Source organism: Tachysurus fulvidraco, chromosome 14, assembly GCF_022655615.1.
Source record: "Tachysurus fulvidraco isolate hzauxx_2018 chromosome 14, HZAU_PFXX_2.0, whole genome shotgun sequence".
Lineage (NCBI taxonomy): Eukaryota > Metazoa > Chordata > Actinopteri > Siluriformes > Bagridae > Tachysurus > Tachysurus fulvidraco.
In genome coordinates, this window is record NC_062531.1 from 140,001 (window position 1) to 164,324 (window position 24,324).

General features: G+C 43.9%; 2 protein-coding genes across 5 annotated transcripts in view; one reads left to right on the forward strand and one right to left on the reverse strand.

Moving 5' to 3' along the window:
• prkcz (protein kinase C, zeta) overlaps nt 1–1,750 on the forward strand; it is a 51,898-nt gene extending 50,148 nt beyond the window's left edge. For all 4 annotated transcript variants that reach the window (XM_047800229.1, XM_047800230.1, XM_047800231.1 and 1 more), the window contains one exon: nt 1–1,750. This exon is cut by the window's left edge and continues 101 nt beyond it. The gene's annotated coding sequence lies outside the window, so the exon portion shown is untranslated.
• A 1,008-nt stretch (nt 1,751–2,758) lies between these two features.
• Nucleotides 2,759–6,202, reverse strand: si:ch73-70k4.1. The gene is made up of 4 exons (XM_027171296.2): nt 6,005–6,202; nt 5,158–5,308; nt 3,507–3,943; nt 2,759–3,136 (listed from the first exon to the last, which is right to left on the reverse strand). The coding sequence occupies exons 1-4, from the start codon at nt 6,106–6,108 to the stop codon at nt 3,064–3,066; spliced, it is 765 nt and encodes a 254-aa protein (XP_027027097.2). The 5' UTR covers nt 6,109–6,202; the 3' UTR covers nt 2,759–3,063.
• Nucleotides 6,203–24,324: the final 18,122 nt, after the last annotated feature.

The following is a 24,324-nucleotide window of genomic DNA, read 5'->3' on the forward strand; positions in this document are numbered from 1 at the left end:
GGTTCTGTTGGCTCAACCGCGGCTCGGAGCGAGACACACAGGGCTTTCAGTTCTGACTTCAGCAAGCGAGAGAGAAAAAACTCTGTACATTGAAAACTTCTCATCTTTCAGACTCGTTTCCTCATCTCTCACACACTCGCACACACTCGCACACACTCGCACACACTCACACAACACTCACACACACTCACACACTCTCAGACTCTCTCAGACTCAACTAAAGTTGTGAAACAAAATGAAAACAGAATTGAAGATTTACACAAAATGCAGTTCCCATAAAAATCACCCAGATTGTCTTCCTCCTTCCCATCAGCCTCTCTGATTTTGTTGTTCTTTGTGCCTGCACTTGTCGCAGACTTCATTACCCAGAATCCCCTGCTACAGCCCATGGTTCTATTTTCTTCTTCTTGTATTTGTTGTTTTTAACCGAATCTCAGATGTTGGCATGTGCCGATGTTCAGGTTTATATGATCTGTTTATGAAGCAGCATAAAGACGAGGCGTCTCATCCACATCCCCCTGCATCCCATAATTCACGTCATCAGACGAGAGAATGTGAGAATCACAGATCATTTCATCAACATACTGAAGTCATTTATCTGAAGCAGTTTGAGGTAAGAAGTGTGAGGTCACAGTATAGAGCTGTAATATCGGCACATGCTCGCTCCAAACACGAATGTTAAATTAAACGCAATGTTTATTTAAAAAGAAAAGTTTAATTGTAATTAATTATGTCTGAAGTATGTACAATGCTTTTCTCAACAATCAGGGCCATGATTTACTCACAAATCAGCAGATAAAGGGACAAAAAGTGCCTCAAAGATCCGATAACCACGAGAGTCCTCACTAAACTCTGTAAACTTCTGGTTTAAATGGAGTTTAGACACAGGGATGTGAAGAGATCACGCAGATCACCGCTGAGCCTCAAACTGCACCGAGTTTTATTCATTTAAACCTGAAATCACACACATAAGAACTCGCACCTCAGTGAGGTGACTGTCACACACACACACACACACACACACACACACACACACGGGGTGGAGTGTGTATAAAACAGGCCCGTGTCTGTTACACTCACTTCTGAACATTAACACAATAGGTTTTAATAATCTGAGGTGCAGTAGCCCCCCCCCCCCCCCACACACACACACAGACTGCTGCTGCATTGTGAGGCTTTAACGCTAATGTAGATAAAAAGCCAAATTCTGTCTTTTCAAATCTAAGTCGTGTATTTGAACACAGGAACCTGGTGAACATCTACAATGACTTAGAGACATTTAATGTAACCCTGCACCCTATAGCCCCGCCTCCTTCTGGTCGCACATTCACATGACCAATAATAGTATTAACACACACACACACACACACACACACACACACACACATTAAATGAAGGTACAGTACAATTCCTGCTCACTCACTGATTTGTTTCCTGAATAATAAAAACATTATTTCAGGAAAATGTTTTGACATCTTCACTTTGCTTCCATGTGTTGGTGGAGTTTAGTGTCATCCTTCTCTCCTGATGAGAAAAGAGCTCATTGATTACAGCTGATCTGTGTGCTAGTAATAGGGTTAGTTAGCAGTGTGTGTACGCGGAAGAGAGATAAGAGCGATTAGCACTGTATAAAGGGGCAGCATGGGAGATAATGAGCTGATGATTTAGCATGTTGCTAACAAAGCACAGATTTCAGGATGGCTTTCAAATGAATTAAAACATAGAAGATACAAATAAATAATTACACAAATGTTCTGTTGGTCATGTGCTGATCTTATTTATGGTCATTATCATGGTAATAGATTGTCTAAGCTGAAAGCTAGCAGTATGGCGTGAGCTGTTTTTATTCTCCACAACATCTGATTATCACCACAGTTACACTAGTTTTGCTAACTGCTGTTTCTGCTACAAGTGTAAACTGTTTTTGTTGTTAAGCTGAAATGCTAATTACAGAAGTTAATGTACATGGAATCCTGATATGTTGATGTGCTAACCAGGAAGAACAGCACGGTGATGTCATCGCCTCAATACAACAACATTTGTGCTAGTTTAGGACTAGAACTAATCATTGTTTAATTGCAAGTGAAGGTTAGCAAGATTTAGCAAAACTAGCCTAACTAGATGTCTTTAAAGATGGTAATAATTATAATAATTTGGTATCAGTTCTGTTCAGTGAGCGGCTAATACGAGGTTTGTTTGTTTGTTTTTTTAAATAGATTTTGTTTCTTAATGAAGTTTTTACATCAATAAAAACACCATAAAGAAACTAAATCTCTTCGTAAAAAACAGCACATCATCATAAAGGACCACATGTGCAATGTCTTTAGTCACTGATGCTCCGATAAAAGCATTGTTTCTCTCCTGTTTTATCTCCTGAATGAAGTTCTGTAAATATCCGATTTATTCAATAAAACATTAGGATAAATGTTTTGGTCCCAGAGATTCAAATACCGTAACAATAAAACATCCATCAGGTTCAGCTGGATAATCATCATCATCATCATCATCTTCATCATTTCAGCAGCTCTGAGGGACGATGATCTGATGAAGTTTAATAAAATTCAATGGATTTTTATTCTGAATAAATTTCTCAGCACTTGTCACCCTCAAAAATAAACTTCCATAAACTTTTTCTTTTCTAAATAATTTTTGTTCAGCAGCAGAAAGTTTTATATCTTTAGTTTGTTTAATAAATTGTTCTGATTAAAGATATAATGCGTGTAAAAGAGCTGAGATGTGAGTGTGGGTGAAACAAACGCCAGATGATGTGTGTTTATTAGCAGCGTGTGTTGGCATGGTTACAGTAATGTAAGTGAACACATCAGCGTATTTACAGCACACTTAGAAATGAACTTCACAACACAACCTTCAGATTGTTATTTATAAGAACAATTCAAGCTTCAGTTCTGATGTTACAGATAAAGCTAGCTGAGGGATGATCGCCGTGTGGACATTTACACTAACACACATTAAGTACAGTGTTACAGGGAGCAACAGTCGCTCTAAATCATTCTTCAGCACACAGTGTAGGAGGTCGTGTGATGATGATTATGATGAAGATGATCACCACACCACATCTACATTCATCTCTGATAAACACTGAGCAAGATGACCATCACGCTCCAACTGAGAGGACCTGAAACACACACACACACACACACACGCACATAACCCATACAAAGAGCTGTTGTTAGCGGTGTTAGCATTGCTCAATCAAATATCTGTGCCACTCAGAATAAAGAAGTTTGTTAACTAATCAAAAGTCTTTGTTTATTACTAGCCACACTAGTGTCCACTGGATACAGTAGGTAATAATGTGAAATGAGACCATGCTAACCATTTAGCTTTCAGTCATGATTAGCAGTGTTAGCGTTATGTGACAGAAGTAAATGAAATTGTCACATGGTGCAGGTTAGCATACCTGGTGTGAGCTGGTGTCAGTTTACATTATTAGCAGTCAGCATTTTAACAGCTCATGTGTTATTGTGAACTGAGACATGTCTCACCCTGCAGGAAACTGCATCAGACACATCGGACAGCATTCCAGTGTTGATCCGTCTGATCCTGATCCTCTAATCAGCATTCCAGATTCATGACCGGTCTCAGGTTCTGATCCAGACACTATTCCTAATCCAGGAACTGCTCTGGAGTTTATTTCTGAAGTGTCTTTTGATCCAGGCCCAGCTTCACCCTCACGCTCCGGTCCAGATACGGCAGAGGCTCTGTTCACATCCTGCTCACACTCACTACCATCTAATCCCTCGTTCCCTTCACTGAGGGACTTCAGCGCACTGTGGACTGAGATGTGGTCGGATCGTGCCTGTAGGTGGGGAGAGGACACAGGAGAGGACAAGAAAGGACTAGAGAGAGCTAGTGTATTAGGAAAGGGAAGAACCTCTTCATCCAGACTGCACCAGTGATGCTCAGACTGTTTCTCCTCTTTCTGAAGAAAAAAAAAACACAAACGTAAACACACTTTAATTTCATTTTGGTTACCTTTTATAAATACATACACACACACACACACACACACACACACACACACACACACACACACACACACACACACATATATATATATATATATATACAGTCTGTGGTGTTTGTATCCTCTGTTTTCTTAGAAATGTAAACTCCAATACTGCTGTAACAGAAATCTGAAAGTTTTGCTCACACACATCCTGCACTTCAGCTTGTGTGTGTGTGTGTGTGTGTGTGTGTGTGTGTGTGTGTGTTCCACTGAATAATGCATCCTCTGCTCGGTCTCATTAGCTCTCCATCTCTCTGTGAACTCGACTGCGATGTCTTGGGAGTTTAAACCTGCCAAACCAGCACTAAACCCGCTCGGCGCTGTCCATCACCCCGTTTCCATGGACACTGCCATCAAAATCCGCCCATCATCCTCACACACTGTGCTGTGCTTCACACTAATTGGCAGCCACTCTGACAGCGAGTGTGTGAAGTGAGTGTGTTTCCCCAGGGGAGAAGCTCAGCACTGCTGGGGACGACACGCAGAGCCACAGCCGGATATAAATAAATAAATAATATAAAATCCCAGATGCTGAGATCAGCTCGACTCGCTCACTGATGACGACGTCATGTGTCACTAATCACACGAAGCACCTGTCAAACCTACAGGTGGGGATTTTATACCACGGTACAGTTCACGTGTGTGATCAAATGTCACGTGATTACAGTTTGCACGTGATTAAGGTTTACACGTGATTACAGTGCACACGTGATTACAGTGCACACGTGATTACAGTTCACACGTGATTACAGTTTACACGTGATTAAGGTTTACACGTGATTACAGTTCACACGTGATTACAGTGCACACGTGATGACAGTTCACACGTGATTACAGTTCACACGTGATTACAGTTCACACGTGATTACAGTGCACACGTGATTACAGTGCACACGTGATTACAGTTTACACGTGCTGTTTGTGAATAAACACTCATTTTTCACACAGGCTTGGTGTAGATACATGAGGTATAAAGTATACTGATGTTAAATGTGTAGGGAATAACAAGTGGTCTTGTGTCTTTTGTTTAATTAATTAAATAACTCCCTTATGGTAAGATGATCCATACAGATGGATAACGTGTTCATTGTAAGGAATTAATGCTTATTAATGTTACTAATTCGTACCACAGACAGTTGAGGTAGACGAGGAACACCGAGCGTCGCCTCCTGAGCTACAAACTGTGGACATAAAGACTGCAGAATTTCCAACCAGAACTTCTCCATGTCAGAGAGATCAGGTGAAGTCCAGTATGGCGTTCCTTCACCTGCTGGAGAACTACAACACACACACACACACAACCCACATACACACACACCACACACACACACACACAAAACCCACACACACACGCCCCACACAAACACACACCACACACACACACACACACACACGCCCCACACAAACACACACCACACACACACACACACACACACACACACACACACAAAACCCACACACACACGCCCCACACAAACACACACACACACCCCACACAAACACACACACCACCCACATACACACACACCACACGCACACACACACACACAACCCACGCACACACACCCCGCACACACACACCCCACACACACACGCCCCACACAAACACACACACCCCCCCCACACACACACACACCCCACACACACACACACCACACACACAACCCACACACACATGCCCCACACACCCCCCACACACACACACCCCACACTGTATGATATTCACCATACTGTACACACTTATTATACTTCTTCAGATTTCTGACACAGATGAAACCTAATTCTTACTTAATCAGCGACAATAATAAATAAATAAATAAATAAATATCATTTTCTATTCTACAGAAAAACTCATTAATAATTTTACTTTTTACATGCTCACCTCTGATGCATTCACAATCTGGCTTTTTTATTTTAACTGTTTATTTTTAATCATTTATTATCATTATTTTCCAAAAGTTTTGGCACCCCTACCCTGCGTCCGGACTGCGCAGACTCTGATTCAGATCTTTAATCCTAAACCGATGTTCAGATCTTATTTCCTCCACCGCCGTTTTTCTTCTTTTAAGTTTGGACATAATTTATATTTGTTTCTGTTCAGGAATATTTCAGAACACACAGAATTTAAACTACTTCCGCTTAGCACGGCGCGAAGAAACATGTTTTACCGTCTCAATGCAGCGTAAATAATGCGCAGGAAAAGTATTCACACACACACACACACACACACACACACACACACACACACACACACACACACACACACACACACACACACACACACACACACACACACACAGAGAGAGAGGTTTAACAATACTTTTATTCGTTATTTGACACACACACACATACACACACATACATACACACACATACACACACACACACATATATACATACACACACACACACATATGCATATATACACACACAGAGACAGAGAGGTTTAACAATACTTTTATTCGTTATTTGACACACACACACACACACACACACACACACACACAGACAGAGAGTTTTAACAATACTTTTATTCGTTATTTCACACACACACACACACACACACACACACACACACACACACATATATATACACACACACATATGCACACATATGCATATATACACACACAGAGACAGAGGGGTTTAACAATACTTTTATTCGTTATTTCACACACACACACACACACACACACACACACACACACACACACATATATACACACACACATACACACATATACACACACACAGAGACAGAGAGGTTTAACAATACTTTTATTTGTTATTTGACAGACACATACATGAGCTTCACAATTTTTCATCATGGGTCTTCCCTAGTATATAATTGAAAACAATTTAAAAATAAAAATAAAATAGGCAAATGATAAAAAAAGCTGTTAAAGAAAATCAGAGGTTACAAACAAGTTGATTCTCATGAACTGTGCATAAAACCTCATTCACACACACCATGTTTCATTAAAACCCTTTGCATTGCTTGTCAGCTTGCAGTAAGCAAATTCACTCTTTAGCCTGGCTGCTACTAACCCTTTGTTTTTCCATCTTATCCACACGGCTAGTTTAGCTTCGCCCATCACATAGTTCACTAAAACCAGTTTACTCCTTTTACAGAAGACATATTTCACTCCTTCTTTAAAAACCTTCTCTGAGAACTCTTCATCTGATTTTTGAAACCAGCTCTTTAGTTGCTTAAAAAGACCTTTAAATCTCAGGCATCATCAGGATCAGGGACAGCTTTTTTCCATCCACCATCACACTACTGAACTCTACACTACACCGCTAGATCACTAACCCTAACACAAAAACACTGTATATAACCTCTGTACAAAACATGTACATATTACATAGTTTATCTTTCTTTTACTCCTCATTACATCTGCACTATTTTTTGTTTCTTTATATCATTACTGTACATTCTGCCCAACATTTCACATTCATCTATATGTATATAACATGTGTGTGTGTGTGTATATATATATGGGGGTGCATGGGGGCTTAGTGGTTAGCACGTTCGTCTCACACCTCCAGGGTTGGGGGTTCGATTCCCACCTCCGCCTTGTGTGTGTGGAGTTTACATGTTCTCCCCGTGCCTCGGGGGTTTCCTATAAGTTCCTATAAGGTTTCCTATAAGTTCGGATAAGCGGTTGAAAATGAATGAATATACATATAGATAGATAGATAGATATTTATGCATAGTAGATTATTCAGCTTGCTAACTCCTTAAATGCCATCTTGTAAGCTTTGACTCTACACACTCCTCTTCAATGCCATAGCCTTATAGCCATTTCTGGAATTCTGTAATATTTATTTACTGTATACACTTTCATACACACCACCTGCTGTAAATATGCTAGATATTTATCTGCACTTTTGCACGACTGCTACATTTTGCACTTCTGGTAGATGCCAAACTGCATTCCGTTGCTGTGTACTTGTACTATAAAGTCATATCTATCTATCTATCTATCTATCTATCTATCTATCTATCTATCTATCTATCTATCTATCTATCTAATCTATCTATCTATCTATCTATCTATCTATCTATCTATCTATCTATCTATCTATCTATCATAAAAACAAGTGTTCTAGGTCTTCCTTTACCACACAGAACCTACACTCCCCCTTCACCACTCCCCCTGTTGCCCCGTGTATAATCCTCCACTGCAGGTCAGCAGTACACTTCTCTACAGGGGGTTTATACTACAGGGTCCTCCACCTGTCTCGCACAAGAACCTCTGGGTTCAACATCCCTGGCCACTTTGAGACTTTTTGTCTCCTCAAGGAATCTTCTTGCAGCACTTTTACCATTATTTGGTACATGGCTTTCTTGGACATGTCCTTAAAGAGGTTTGGCTGTGGAGTCTTGAAAGACAAGATGGAGTCTGTGACTTTGTCCCCTTCCTCCGCTGTCTCTGCAGGGAGAAATCAAAGTCCCGGACACTCCATGTCGTTCCTGCTGTCGTGAGTGTTCCCATGTCTCTGTCCAAAGTTCATTTTGTAGCTGCTTGGTTGTGACTTGTACAGTTCTTCTGCTTTCTGCTCTTCCGTTGGTATCCAGCCTCCTTCGTGTAGTAGGTGGACCAGCTTTGTGATGTTGTTGTCCAGTAAACACCTGTGTATGCTCACCGAGGACAGCAGTCTCGATTTTATGAAAGAGTTGTAGATTTTCCACGACTCTTTCTGTTCTTGTTACCGTTTTCCATGTGTGCAGCATGGATCTGTAATAAGGAGTCAGCTCACATAAGCTCAGCTCCTCCAGCTTTATTAAGAACAGATGTTTGTCTAGCTTGAGGCCACCTTCTCTCCTCAGGATGGCATTAGCAGTTTTCTCCCACACCACATCTTTGGCATGGATTCTGCTCCTCACGTCTACCAGCCCTTGCCCACCCTCCTCTAACGGCAGGTAAAGTACTACAGCATGCAGTCCACTCCAGCAGTTGTCCACTCAAAAAGATGTCTACTATTCTTCTTTGCACGTTAGAAACCAGTTCTTCAGATGGACCCATAATAATAGTCCTATGCCACAGCTTTAGGCAGCTGGCTGTTTACTATCAGAACTCTTCCTCTGTAAGACAACTGTAATAGCCATTTCCACTTGGACAATCGGGCAGACAACTTTTCCAGAAGCCCCTCCCAATTTTTTTTCTGGAAATGTTCATTTCCTAAATAAAACCCTAGGATTTTTAGTCCATCTCTTCTCCACTGTAGCCCTCCTGGAACTCTGTGCTCCCAGTTGCCTAACATAAAACCTTCACTTTTTGACCAGTTGACCTATGCAGAGGAAGCTTTTTCTTATGTCCCATTGGTCTTTTTTAAAAGTGCGATATCTTTTTTCTTGGTGATAAAAACAGAAATGTCATCCACATAAACTGCTAAGGCCACCTTAAAATAACCATTAACGTTTGGTATTAAAGTCCCTTTCAGTGTTGCTCTGAGCCTACATAGTGCCCCAGTACCCTTCAGGAGATGGCCCTGTTTAATTCCTGTTTTTGAGTTTGCAGTATTTGTGGCAGCTCTTTGAGTCCTCAGCAGATTCAGCATCACAGATCTCAGCACTGTATTACTTGCTGTAGAAATTACTCGCTAGTCTCTTCATTTCCGCCGGGTCAGATGTGATGGATCCATCCGGGCGACAAAGATGGCACATTGTCTTCTGCTGAACACTTTTTCTCCAGATTAAAAAAGAAAGTACTGGGAGCTTCCATGTCTTTAATGGAACAGTGTCTCGCTCTTATCAGTTCACTTTAGCTTGTTCCTGTAACAGGGAGCTGAGTTCTTGTCCCTTTTTTGTTAGTCCCTCTCCCTGTGTTGTGCCATTGCCATCCATGATGCGGGTTTCTAAAAGCTGAATGTCTCTTTGCAGAGACTGCACTGTTTCTTTCAGCATAGTAGTTGTTAAGGATGTATAATTCTGACACAACATTTTTATGTTGACTTTCCCCACATCTCACCACTGGCTAAGACTTTTAAAAGAACCCTTCTTCATTTTCCAGCTATCCCAGAAAGTTTAAAAAATCTGACAAAAAGAAACATCTTGTAATAATTTAACATTAAAAACCCAATAATAGTTTGCTTTCAATGTTTTCTTTATATTTACATTTAATAAAACCATGTGATTATCTGAAAACCCATTGGGTGCAAAAACAACATTCATCACTCTGTTATTCCAGGTCTTTTTAAATAAAACCTGTCTAGCGTTTCTCCACTGAAGGAACATTCAAGATGGCGGTGCGGCAGTAGCACGCAGCGGCCTCTCCGGATTCAATACGGTGCTATTTACCTTTTTTTAAGTTTTTATTTACGGTTTTTAGCCCGAACATTGCTACTACATGGATGCCAGAGTCAGCGGTGTTCATGTATACAACCACCAGGACCTAATAAACTACAGAAATCGTGTAACAACCAACCTGCACGATGATGTACTGGATAGGCTACGTGACCTTTTCTTGTTGCGGAGACCAGGCCTCCAGTCCCCAGTGTCGCCTGATATCGGAGACCAGGGGAGGGGACGCCGAAAGTGGTGCGCGAGGAAGCGGAAGTGTGGTAAGTGGGCGAGTGTCTGTGCGGTAAGACTCGCGGTGGTGGTGTGTGTGTTTATATCAACACGGAATAGTGCAAGAGCTCTGTGCTTGTTTCTACTTACTGTTCATCGTCAGTGGAGTTTGTGATTGTTAGATGCAGGGCATTTTACTTACCATGGGAATTTACTACTGTTTACATTGTCGGAGTTTACATTCCTCCTAGCGCTAATGCTAAAGAAGCGCTAAATGAGCTATACAGGGTTATTAGCGAACTTCAGAATGTTCACCCTGACTGAATTTTTATCATCACCAGAGATTTCAATCATGCAAATCTCAAGTCAGTGCTCCCTAAATTCCATCAACATGTGGACTTTGCTACGAGAGGTGAAAACACACTGGATCTTGTTTACACAAACATTCCCGGCGTGTGGAGCCCCGCCCCTACCTCGGCTACTCAGACCACATCACTGTTATGCTAATTCCAGCATACAGACCACTCGTCAGACGCTCAAAACCGGTTCTGAAGCAGGTGAAAACCTGGCCAGTAGGAACCACCTCTGCGCTTCAGGACTGCTTTGAGTGCACTGACTGGAACATCTTCAGGGAGGCTGCAATCAACAGCGACTCCGTCAACTTGGAGGAGTTCACGTCAGCAGTGACCAGTTACATCGGCAAGTGCATTGATGACGTGACCGTATCCAAGACCATCACCACATGCTCCAACCATAAGCTGGGGATGACTGCTAACGTGTGACTAGAGACCTAGCCTTCAGAACAGGGGACAGGACGGCCCTAAGAACAGCAAGGGCCAAACTGTCCAGAGCCATCAAAGAGGCAAAGCGCGCATACACCCAGTCAATCCACAGCCACTGCCAAGACAACGAGGACACCCGGTGCATGTGGCAGGGCATACAGGCAATCACGAACTACAAGACAGCTTCACCTGCTTGTGATAGCGATGCCTCTCTCGCAGATGCGCTGAACGACTTCTACACTCGGTTTGAGGTGCAGAACAACGTAGTGGCAAGAAAGACCATCCCTCCCCCGACGACCAGATACTCTGCCTATCCACGGCTGACGTGAGGAGATCTCTATACAGAGTTAACCCACGGAAAGGCTGCTGGACCAGATAACATTTCTGGCAGGGTGCTCAGGAAATGTACAGAACAGCTAGCGGATGTCTTTACTGACATCTTAAACATTTCCCTGAGCAGCGCCGTTGTTCCTACGTGCCTCAAAACTACCACCATCGTTCCTGTCCCAAAGAAGCATACAGTGTCCTGCCTTAATGACTATCGTCCCGTTGCACTCACACCAATAGTTATGAAGTGCTTCGAGAAGCTTGTCATGAGGCACATGAAGACCCAGTTACCCCCCTTACTGGACCCCCTACAGTTTGCGTATCGTACAAACCGCTCCACAGACGATGCCATTGCCACAGGCCTCCACTTAGCCCTCACCCACCTGGACAATAAAGACACTTATGTATGAATGCTGTACACAGACTTTAGTTCAGCATTCAATACAACTATCCCTCAGCACCTGATTGGGAAGCTGAGCTGCTGGGACTGAACACCTCCCTCTGCAACTGGATCCTGGACTTCCTGACTGGGAGACCTCAGTCAGTCCTGATCAGGAACAGCATCTCCAGCACCACCACACTGAACACTGGAGCCCCTCAGGGCTGTGTGCTCAGTCCACTGCTGTTCACTCTGCTGACTCACGACTGTGCAGCAATGTACAGATCGAATCATATTATCAAGTTCGCCGATGACACGACCGTGGTGGGTCTCATCAGCAAGAACAACGAGTCAGCATACAGGGAGAAGGTGCAACAACTAACTGTCTGGTGTAGAGCCAACAACCTTTCTCTGAATGTGGATAAAACTAAAGAGATGGTTGTTGACTTCAGAAGAGCACAGAGCGACAACTCTGCTGAACATCGACGGATCATCCGTAGAGATCGTCAAGAGCACCAAATTTCTTGGTGTTCATCTAGTGGAGAACTTCACCTGGTCACTCAACACCAGCTCCATCACCAAGAAAGCCCAGCAGCGTCTCTACTTCCTACGAAGGCTCAGAAAGGCACATCTCCCTCCCCCCATCCTGACCATGTTCTACAGAGGGACCATTGAGAGCATCCTGAGCAGCTGCATCAGGTTTGGGAACTGCACCATCTCAGATCGCAAGATCCTGCAGCGGATAGTGAGAACAGCGGAGAAGTTCATTGGGGTCTCTCTTCCCTCTATCATGGACACTTACACCACACGCTGCATCTGCAAGGCCAACAGCATTGTGGACGCCACACACCCCTCACACACACACACTCTTCACCCCACACACCCCTCACACACACACTCTTCACCCCACACACCCCTCACACACACACTCTTCACCCTCCTGCCGTCTGGAAAAAGGTACCGAAGCATTCGGCCCTCATGACCAGACTGTGTAACAATTTCTTTCCACAAGCCATCAGACTCCTTAATAACTGAACTGTAGTATACTGAGCACAACATACACACACATCATCTGTACGGACTGTACAGACCCTCACAAAACACACACACTGACACATCATACTGTTTACATGCTGCTTACAATCCAGCAAACTGTTTACATGCTGTTTTGTACACTTTTCTGCTGTTTTTGCACAAACTGTCCAACATTCCAGCTGTTTTTGCACATATTGTACAATATCTCAGCCATTACGCACAACTCTATATATACAAAGGACCTGCTGCTAAGAAACTGTGTTCATTCTAATGTTACTGCAAGAAATATTGTTTGAACATTCAGTATTCACACACAGTATACACACACAGTATACACACACACAGTACACACACAGTACACACACACAGTATACACACACAGTATACACACAGTATACACACAGTATACACACACACAGTACACACACAGTACAAACACACAGTACACACACAGTACACACACACAGTACACACACACACAGTATACAAACACACAGTATACACACACAGTATACACACACAGTATACACACACAGTATACACACACACAGTACACACACAGTACACACACACAGTACACACACACAGTATACACACACAGTATACACACAGTAAACACACACAGTACACACACACAGTATACACACACAGTATACACACACAGTATACACGCACAGTATTCACACACAGTATACACACACAGTATACACACACACAGTATACACACAGTATACACACACAGTATACACACAGTATACACACACAGTATACACACACAGTACACACACACAGTACACACACACAGTATACACACACAGTACACACACACAGTAGACACACACAGTATACACACAGTATACACACACAGTACACACACAGTACACATACACAGTATACACACACAGTACACACACACAGTATACACACACAGTACACACACACAGTATACGCACACAGTACACACACGCATTATACACACACTGTATTCACACGCTGTATTCACACACAGTAAACACACACAGTATTCACACACAGTATACACACACAGTATACACACACAGTATATACACACACAGTATACACACGCAGTATATACACACACAGTACACACACACAGTACACACACACAGTATACACACACAGTATACACACACAGTACACACACAGTACACACACACAGTATACACACACAGTACACACACATAGTATACACACACAGTATACACACACAGTACACACACACAGTATACACACAGTATACACACACAGTATACACACACAGTACACACACACAGTATACACACACAGTATACACACACAGTATTCACACACAGTATACACACACAGTACACACACACAGTATACACACACAGTATACACACACAGTATACACACACAGTATATACACACACAGTATACACACGCAGTATATACACACACAGTATACACACACAGTATACACACACAGTATACACACACAGTACACACACACAGTACACACACACAGTATACACACGCAGTATACACACGCTGTATTCACACACAGTAAACACACACAGTATATACACACACAGTATACACACACAGTACACACACACAGTATACACACACAGTATACACACACAGTATACACACACAGTATATACACACACAGTATACACACACAGTATATACACACACAGTATACACACGCAGTATATACACACACAGTATACACACACAGTATACACACACAGTATACACACACAGTATACACACACAGTACACACACACAGTACACACACACAGTATACACACGCAGTATACACACGCTGTATTCACACACAGTAAACACACACTGCTCCGCTGCTCCCACGTAACCCTGCCTAGCTGCTCCCACGTTACCCTGCCTAGCTGCTCCCACGTTACCCTGCCTAGCTGCTCCCACGTTACCCTGCCTAGCTGCTCCCACGTTACCCTGCCCAGCTGCCCACTCGTTACCCTGCCCAGCTGTCCCCTGGTTACCCTGCCCAGCTGCCCCCTCGTTACGCTACCCCGCTGCCCCCAAGTTACCCTGCCCAATTGCCCTTACATTACCCTGCCCAGCTGCCCTCATGTTACCCTGCCCAGCTGCCCCCTCATTACCCTGCCCCGCTGCACCCACATTACCCCACCAAGCTGCCCTCTCAGAGGCCTGAGCTTAGTGTGGACACACTTACCTCTTGTGTCCAACATCCCTGCACTCAACACACTTGATGAGTCCTGCACTAGCACACAGCATGGACAACCTGCCCTCATACCCCACTCTAAAAGACACGTCCAGTTCCTGCTGCTTTAAGATCATGAACACGTGTATCCTGAATTTTTTATATTTCATATTCTCGTATACTTATATTCTTATGGCTCATATTTCTTCCTGGCACCTCCCAAGTGCAGCCTGTTGCAGAAGCTTCCGTTAAGTTTGTACTCTTTTATTTATTTTATAGTGTTCAGGCACTTTGTGTTTTTTCCTTCTTAGTGTATGTGTGTGTAACTGTAAACTGCACAATGGACATCAACAAATTCACTGAGTTTGTTTACAGTCACGTCTGGAAACTCTGTTCACAGCCTATTGTTTACACCAGGGATCAGCTGTTAGCATTCTGCAACACGGTGATGCTACTACAGGAAAAACCAGACATTCCCCACGAGCTAAGGAGACGATGGGGAACCATGCTGGGGCTCTGTGACGGACTAAAAGGAGACGTTACAGACCAACTATCCTGTCCATCCTTATGGGAAATGTGAGATCATCCAACAAGATGGACGAGCTAGCGGCTCTTACCCGGCATCAGAGGGAATTCCGGGAGTGTAGCATCATGCTGTTCACGGAGTCATGGCTAACTACACTAACACCGGATACAACCACTCTGTAGGAGGAGGACTGGCAGTTTTTGTGAATAATAGATGGTGTAAATCTGGTCACATCACTATTAAAGAACAGATCTGCTGTAAGGACGTTGAGCTGTTAGGCATTAGCATGAGGATGACTATCTGCCCAGGGAATTCTCGCATATTATCGCGATAGCTGCGTATATATATTCCCCCCTCTGCTGACGGTGAATCGGTGTGTGATGTCCTGCATTCTGTTGTTAACAGACTATTAACACAGAGCCCAAACACCCTTCTCATTATCTCTGGACATTTCAATCATGCCCCTTCATCCTCCATTCTGCCCACATTCACCCAGTATGTTTCACGCCACACCAGAGACAATAAAACACTGGATTTATTTCATGCAAACTCAAAGGAGGCTTACACTTCAGCACCCCTCCCCCCCTTGGGAAGATCGGATCACAACCTGGTTTATCTCCTACCTGTGTACAAACCCCTTGTATGCAGGCAACCAGCTGCCTCGCCCTCAGTGAGGAAATGGTCTGATGAGACCAGTGAGGCTCTGAAGGACTGTTTTGAAATGTGCAAATGTGGAAAAGATGCAATGTGCTCATACACAGTCAGTACACACAGCGTAGTACTAGACATGTTTACAATGCACTACACATTATATACAGTATGAGTAAAAAAATGTAAATATTATATATATGAAATATGTTAAGGTGCAACAGACTGTACAGATACAGAAATGTCCTGTGGTACAGATAGCTTATTGTCAGATATATATTAAATTAAATGCAGTGTGTGTGTGTGTGTGTGTGTGTGTGTGTGTGTGTGTGTGTGTGTGTGTGTGTGTGTGTGTGTGTAGTCCAGTGTTGAACTGTTGAAGTTAGAGTGCAGTGTGTAGCATACCATGTTGAGGAAGAATGCTGTATGCTGTGTTAGTTATGGCTGTTAATTAGTCTGATGACCTGAGGGAAAAATCTCTCCCTCAGTGGACTGGTGTGGGATCGGATGCTGCGGAGACGTCTTCCTGAGGGGAGCAGAGAGAGCAGTCTGTGGGATGGGTGGCTGGGGTCATTAGTGATCCTCCGAGCTTTCCTTATACACCGCCTGGTGTAGATGTCCTGGAGGGAGGGAAGATCACCTCCAACAATGTGGCTGGCAGTTCGCACCACCCTTTTCAGGGTTTTACGGTTGCCAGCGGTGCTGTTTCCAAACCAGGTGGTGATGCAGCCCATCAGGACAATCTCTATAGTGCAGGTGTAGAATGTGCTGAGGATGCTGGGGCTCATTCAGAACTTCCTCAGCCGTCTCAGGAAGAAGAGGCGTTGGTGTGCCTTCTTCAGCACTGCGTCAGTGTGTGTGGACCACGTCAGTGTGTGTGGACCAGGTGAGATCCTCACTGATGTTAACACCCAGAAACTTGAAGCTGCTCACCCGCTCCACAGGTGTCTTGTCGATGGAGATGGGTCTGTGTTCTCTGCTCTGTCTCCTGAAATCTCCCACCAGATCCTTGGTCTTGTCAATGTTGCGTGAGAGGTGGTTCTCCTGACACCATGTAGTCAGGATGCTCACCTCTTCTCTGTAGGCCGTCTCATCGTTCTTGGTGATCAGGCCTATCACCGTTGTATCACCGTTCCACAGGAGGAAGATGGAGGATTAGCTGCAGCAGAACAACGTCAGTGGTGTGTGGAAGGGGCTCAAAACCATCACTGGTCATAAAGAGCCCAGCTCTCTGGCTGAGGGTGACCAGACGTGGGTACATGCAAGTGGACCATCATCTGTGTGCTTGGATATTGGACTACCTCACAGACCGACTCATGTGAGGACTCATGACTGTGAGCCTGACATGGTTGCCAGGGAAAGGACATTGTGAGAGTGGACTCTTCATCTGAACAGCAAACTGGACTGGACAGACTATACTGAGATAATCTGTAAGAAAGAGCAGAGCAGACTCTATCTGCTGAGGAGACTAAGGTCTTTTTGAGTGCAGGGAGATCTACTGAAGACCTTTTTTGACTCTCTGGTGGCCACAGCCATCATCTATGGTGTAGTCTGCTGCTGCACCAGCATCTCTACTGCAGAAAGGAAGAGATTGGACAAGCTGACCAGGAAGGCCAACTCAGTCCTGGGAATCAGTCCTCTGGACACTGTACAGGAGGATGGTAGCAAATCTATCATCGTTGCTGGAGAACGACTCTCACACCCTGTATGAAACAGTTTTATTTCAAGGCTGCAGTTCTGCTGGATAACTGGAGCAGCCCCTGACCCCTTATTTCTTTGGGAAGATGGAGGATGCTTTGTGGAATCCAGTGTAGACCGTCCCAGAAGAAATCCACCAGCAGGACCTGGATGCTTGCTAGCAGGTTTGGCGGTGCATCCACACATGGCAGTTTGTGCCAGAGGCAAGATTTTCGATGACCAGCATTCGCCCCTGTAGGACATCCTTGGGACCACCCGCTTCCACCTGCCCAGTCTGCCCTTCACATTCTCTACAGTGCCTTCCCAGTTTTTACTTAAAACCTCATTGTTACCAAGGTAGACACCCTTAAAACCATCTCTTTTCCACACTAAACCTCCCGGGAGGGTAGGCTGCCTGCCTCCCCACCCCCCAATTAAAATGGCTTCACTTTTTGCCCAGTTGACTTTAGCAGAATTTAAAATAACATTTAAAACATTCACATCATTTTGTGCAGTTATTATAATCACTAAGTCATCTGCATATGCTGAGAGGCATATAGGGACATTAGAGTGTGGAATATAAAAACCAGAAAAATTACTTTTCAGTTTACATAAAAGAGGTTCAATCGCAATGGTATACAGCGTGTCTGATAGAGAACAGCCTTGTCGTATACCTCTGTACACTTTAAAAGGGGCACACAAACCACCGTTAACCTTCAGAACTCTCTCAAATTCACTGTACAACACCTTGTTCATGGCTATAAAACCTGAATTAAACCCAAAGGTTTCCAGCACCTTCCACAAATATTCGTGCTCAACCCGGTCAAATGCCTTTTCCTGACCTAGAAAAAGGGAGACCAGTTTAAGCCCAATAATCTGGAAATGTCCAAAATGTCACAAATTATATACACATTGTTAAATATGGACCCATCAGGCACACAGTACGTCTGGTCCTGGTGAATGATCTGCTCCATAACCTTAGTCAGTCTTGAGGATAAGCTATTAACTTACAGTCAGTGCACAGTTGCGACACCGGGCAACAGTACCTCAGGTCCATCAGGTCTCCCTTTTTTGGCAGTAGTGTCAGGACGGCCCTCCTGCAGCTCAAGGGGATTCTACCTCCCCTCGCGCTGTCCCTTAGGACATCCAGCACGTTGTGCCCTGTAACTGCCCAGAATGCCTTGTAGAACTCGACAGGGAGACTGTCTACACCTGGCGCCCGTCCAGTCTCCATCCCCTGAAGAGACTTGTGGAGCTCCTCCAGTGTCAGCTCTTTGTCCAGCTCCCTGGCTGCTTGCTCAGAGAGCTTTTGCAGACCCACCAAGAAACTTCTCCACCTGACCGCTCACTGCTGTATAGCTTTGAATAGAAGCTGACTGTCTGCTTGTGAATTACCAATCATCAGCATTACTGACATCACTGTGGGTTTCCTGAAGCAACATCAATGTGCTTCTGTTTTAACAGCTCATATCATTTAACTCTCTTGTTATGCTCCCTTGCCCCATTAATATTTAGACTCGCAACATGGATTCCAGTCATTAAGAAAAATAAAATTGATAAAACACAATAGAGGGTAAGAACCTCTCTGGTATAAAAAGTTTCCCTGTTTTCACTTCACTTTAGTGATCAGTTTCTTTAAACGAAAGATTTCCACATCAATAAAAGCTCCTTCCTTTCTATAATGTTTGACATCGTGTAGAAACTGTTTAACGGAATGAACGTTTAACACAGTCTGACACAGTCATCACTATCTGATTCTCTTTGTTCTGCCTTCGTATAATTTTTTGCCTGTTTCTTTCCTTGTCCCTTACCTTTCTTTTTCCTTTTTGTTGTTACTTTAAGTGTGGGCTCATCCACCATCTCCACGTCTCCCTCTGCACCTGCCTCTGCCAGCACAGGCAGCTCCAGCACTGCACCAGAAGCCACTAGGCTTTTCTTGGTTCTCTCGGTCTGGTTCGGCCGAGCATGGCTTCACCGTGGCCGGTTCACCTGAGAGGGGCTTCAGCAGCTCCGGGGCCCTCAGCAGCCTGCCGAACTGTAGTCACAGGGGGAACGACCACAGCAGGCACAGCTGCATCCTGCCCCGGTCACTCAGATACTCCGGGGACACTCTGTCTCTCAGGACACTGTCTCTCAGGACACTGTCTCTCTGGACACTGTCTCTCAGGACAGGCCTGAACAAGATGCCCAGTTTTACCACATTTAAAACATTTCATATCGGCGTCAGAAGAAACAAATATGTTGTAATCAAACCCTTCGATCTTGAATGTAATAACAGTATTTAATTCTTCAACACCTTCTTTAAGGACCATAAACTCCTAAAAGACAGCAGATGTTTGACCAGTGAAGATTTACCTCCAAGGGGGATTCTCTTGATAGAGAGACCACTCGCACGTACAGAGTCAACTCTTTACCAATCACTTCATCAGCTAGAAAAGGAGGGGCATTAGACTATACAGTAGGACTGAGCCGGAGCACTGAGGGCAGGAACTAATTAAAGCTTGTTGTTAATCACGATGCCTTTCTGCCTCAGCTTTCTAACCTTTTCAACATCATTCAGAAAGACAACGATTGCTCTGTTCATTCTGGAGGCAGAGACAATAATCTCATACCCCACTAAATCACCGATCGCTAAGACACACTGCGCTACACTCCACACACACACACACACACACACACACACACACACACACACACACACACACACACACACACACACACATACACACACACACACACACACACAGTACCCTCACACCTTGCCGGCGAGTCATACTTTCACACAACTTCGTGTTCGGATTCACCATCGCCATGCTGCTCCGACTCACACACACACACACACACACACACACACACACACACACACACACACACACACACACACACAGTTATTTCCCCTCTTACAAACACACACACTCAAACACAAATAATTATGATATATTGCCGAAAAAATTGGAAAAACTCCAACCGCTTTTACACGCTCCACACGCCAGAGAGAGAGAGAGACAGACAGACAGAGAGAGAGAGAGATACAGAGAGAGAGAGAGAGAGAGAGAGAGAGAGAGAGAGAGAGAGAGAGAAAGAGAGAGAGAGAGAGAGATACAGAGAGAAAGACACAGAGAGAGAGAGAGAGAGAGAGAGAGAGAGAGATACAGAGAGAAAGACAGAGAGAGAGAGAGAGTGAGTGAGTGAGAGAGAGAGAGAGAGAGAGAGAGAGAGAGAGAGAGAGAGAGAGAGAGAGAGAGAGAGAGAGAGAGAGAGAGAGAGAGATGTCTTTATAGCCTGATGATGGAAGCCATAAGGAGGAAAATGATGGAAAACAGAAAGGAAAAGAAAGCATGAAGAGGGAGGTCACCCCTAAAATAAATGACATATATGGCTCCATGAGGAACCTTGACTCTGAACCCTGGAGAGGATGAGACACGATTTGGAAAAGCTATGAAACAATGAATGAGAAATCCAGAGGTGAGAGAGTACAATAACAGTTCGGGGGGTGGGGTGGGGTGGGGTGGAGTGGGGGGTGTTAGAGAGATGGATGGCGATACAGAGAACGAGTCCAGGAAAGAACACTTATGTCATTAGGGCTGTTGTTCTCTGTCACCTTGGTTACAGGACAGATGTAAAAACAGTGGGCATGAAACACGCTCCCAAAAAGCAGGCTGAGAAGAAGAGAGAGAAAAAAGACAGGACAGAGAGGACAGAGAGGACAGAGAGGAAAGAGAGGACAGAGAGGAAAGAGAGGAAAGAGAGGAAAGAGAGCAGGACATTTTATACCCAATCAGCCAAATCATTTCAAATCCTTCTAGTCTTTACTGAGGTGTGTAAAAGCTTTATCTCAGTAACTCTGCACTTTTCTTTTTATTTCTCTTTATTTACTGAATAACAAATTCATGATGAACGAGTCGATAATAAAGTAGATGGAGGTTCTGCAGCAGGACATTAATGACAACAGAACCTCGAACACAAACAGTGCAGGTTTCATTACAGCTGTGATGGAGACAAACATGAGAGTTGAGTGGAGACTAAAATAAACCGATTAAACAACTGAAACAGGTCGCCTGCTTGTCTGTAACAACAACCGGCCCTTTGTAGACTGGACTTACGTAAGCACTCGTTACAGTTCCCATGTTTCAACGCTGGAGCCGAACAGAGCAGTTAACGAGTAACATCAAGATAAATAACAACAATTATTAATGTGTTTAAAATCTGTGGTCTCTCAAAGGAGATGACTGCTGAAATGGACCGGTCAGCTCTAATGTGGACATCTGACCATCTGAATAAAATTTGGAACTTTACACCAAGTGTTAAAATTTACCGAGTGACCTGTGAACCCTCTGGATGAGTAACTGATGGTATCTGATGGGGTTAATGTGGTTTCTATGTGAGAAAAATCTTATGAAATTTTTGTGATGCTGAAATAATGAACCACATAATGCACTAGAATCTAATACATTTAAAATACCCATAATGCACTGTGGAGTGTGTAGTGAATAGGATGTGTGGTTTTGGGTTGTTCTCAGATGTTAACTATCATGATGGATCATGTATCTGATTAACGCATCGCTGTAGGAAATAAATGCAGCGTTAGTTCAGTAATCAAGATGAAACACTCCAGTTATTGAGGATTAATGATGTATCGGTGTATCAGAGTTGTGTGTGTGTGTGTGTGTGTGTGTGTGTGTGTGTGTGTGTGTGTGTGTGTGTGTGTGTGTGTGTGTGTGTGTGTGTGTGTGAGATAAAATACTTGGTGTTTTTGGAGCAGCCATGAGTGTGGAGGCAGAATGACTTGGTTTGGTTTGGCTCCTCCAAAACTCCATGACGCAAATTGAAATGAAAAAATAAAAGGTGTTGGCTGCAGCCTGGTGTCTGGAGAGGTTCCCCGTCTTCACGCAGGAACTCACCATGAATATTCACGCTGACGGAATGTGAATAAACCACATGAAGAGGCAGAGGCGATCGCTGCAGGCTGCATCCCAAATGCCTGTGTGTTATAGAAGGGATCTTTATAAAATTCACAATAAAGAAAAACACTGAATGGAGCGAATGGATTCGTGTGACAGAAATAAGACTTTCCAGGACAGAGAAACTTTACATTAGCACAACATATAGAGTCATATTCATAGTTCAAAGGTCATGTTAGTCTTTATATGAGAAAGTCCTTGGTGTTTAGGGTTCCTGTACATTTAGATTATTCACATCACCTGTTTGTATTTGACACCTCTGAGTTAAACGTCTCATATTCACTCCTGAACATTAGAGACAATGGGGTTATAAATCATTATACACACTAACAGTGGGATTATAAATCAGTATAAACACCTGAGAGTGGGATTATAAATCATTATAAATACCGAGAGTGGGATTATTAATCATTATAAATACTGAGAGTGGGATTATAAATCATTATAAACACCGGATAGTGGAATTATCTGAAGTCTGTGTTGTTGAAGATATCAACAACTGTTCACTGATGGAGACTGGAGTGTGAAAGTGATCTTGGTAATTGTAGATCCAAATCATCTCCATGGTTTATGAGAGTGAGAGAGAAACCCCCCTGCTCTTCCCCCACTCACCATCACGGACAGCATTGTCACAGCAGTGGAGTCATTCAGATTCCTGGGAACCACAATCTCCCAAGACCTGAAGTGGGACATTCACATTGACTCCATTGTGAAAAAGGATCAGCAGAGGTTGTACTTCCTTCGTCAGCTGAAGAAGTTCAACCTGCCACAAGATCTGCTGAAACAGTTCTACACTGTAACCATCGAATCCATCCTCTGCACCTCAGTAACTGTTTGGTTCAGCTCAGCTACCAAATTCAACCTCAAAAGACTACAGAGGGAAGTCTGGGCTGCTGAGAGAATCATTTGCACAACTCTCCCCACTCTCCAAGACCTGTACACCTCCAGAGTGTGCAAAAGGGTGAAGAAAATCACTCTAGACCCCTCACATCCAGCACACACACTCACTCAGGACCCCTCACATCCAGCACACACACGCACTCTGGACCCCTCACATCCAGCACACTCACTCTGGACCCCTCACATCCAGCACACACACTCACTCAGGACCCCTCACATCCAGCACACTCACTCACTCTGGACCCCTCACATCCAGCACACTCACTCTGGACCCCTCACATCCAGCACACTCACTCACTCAGGACCCCTCACATCCAGCACACACACTCACTCTGGACCCCTCACATCCAGTACAC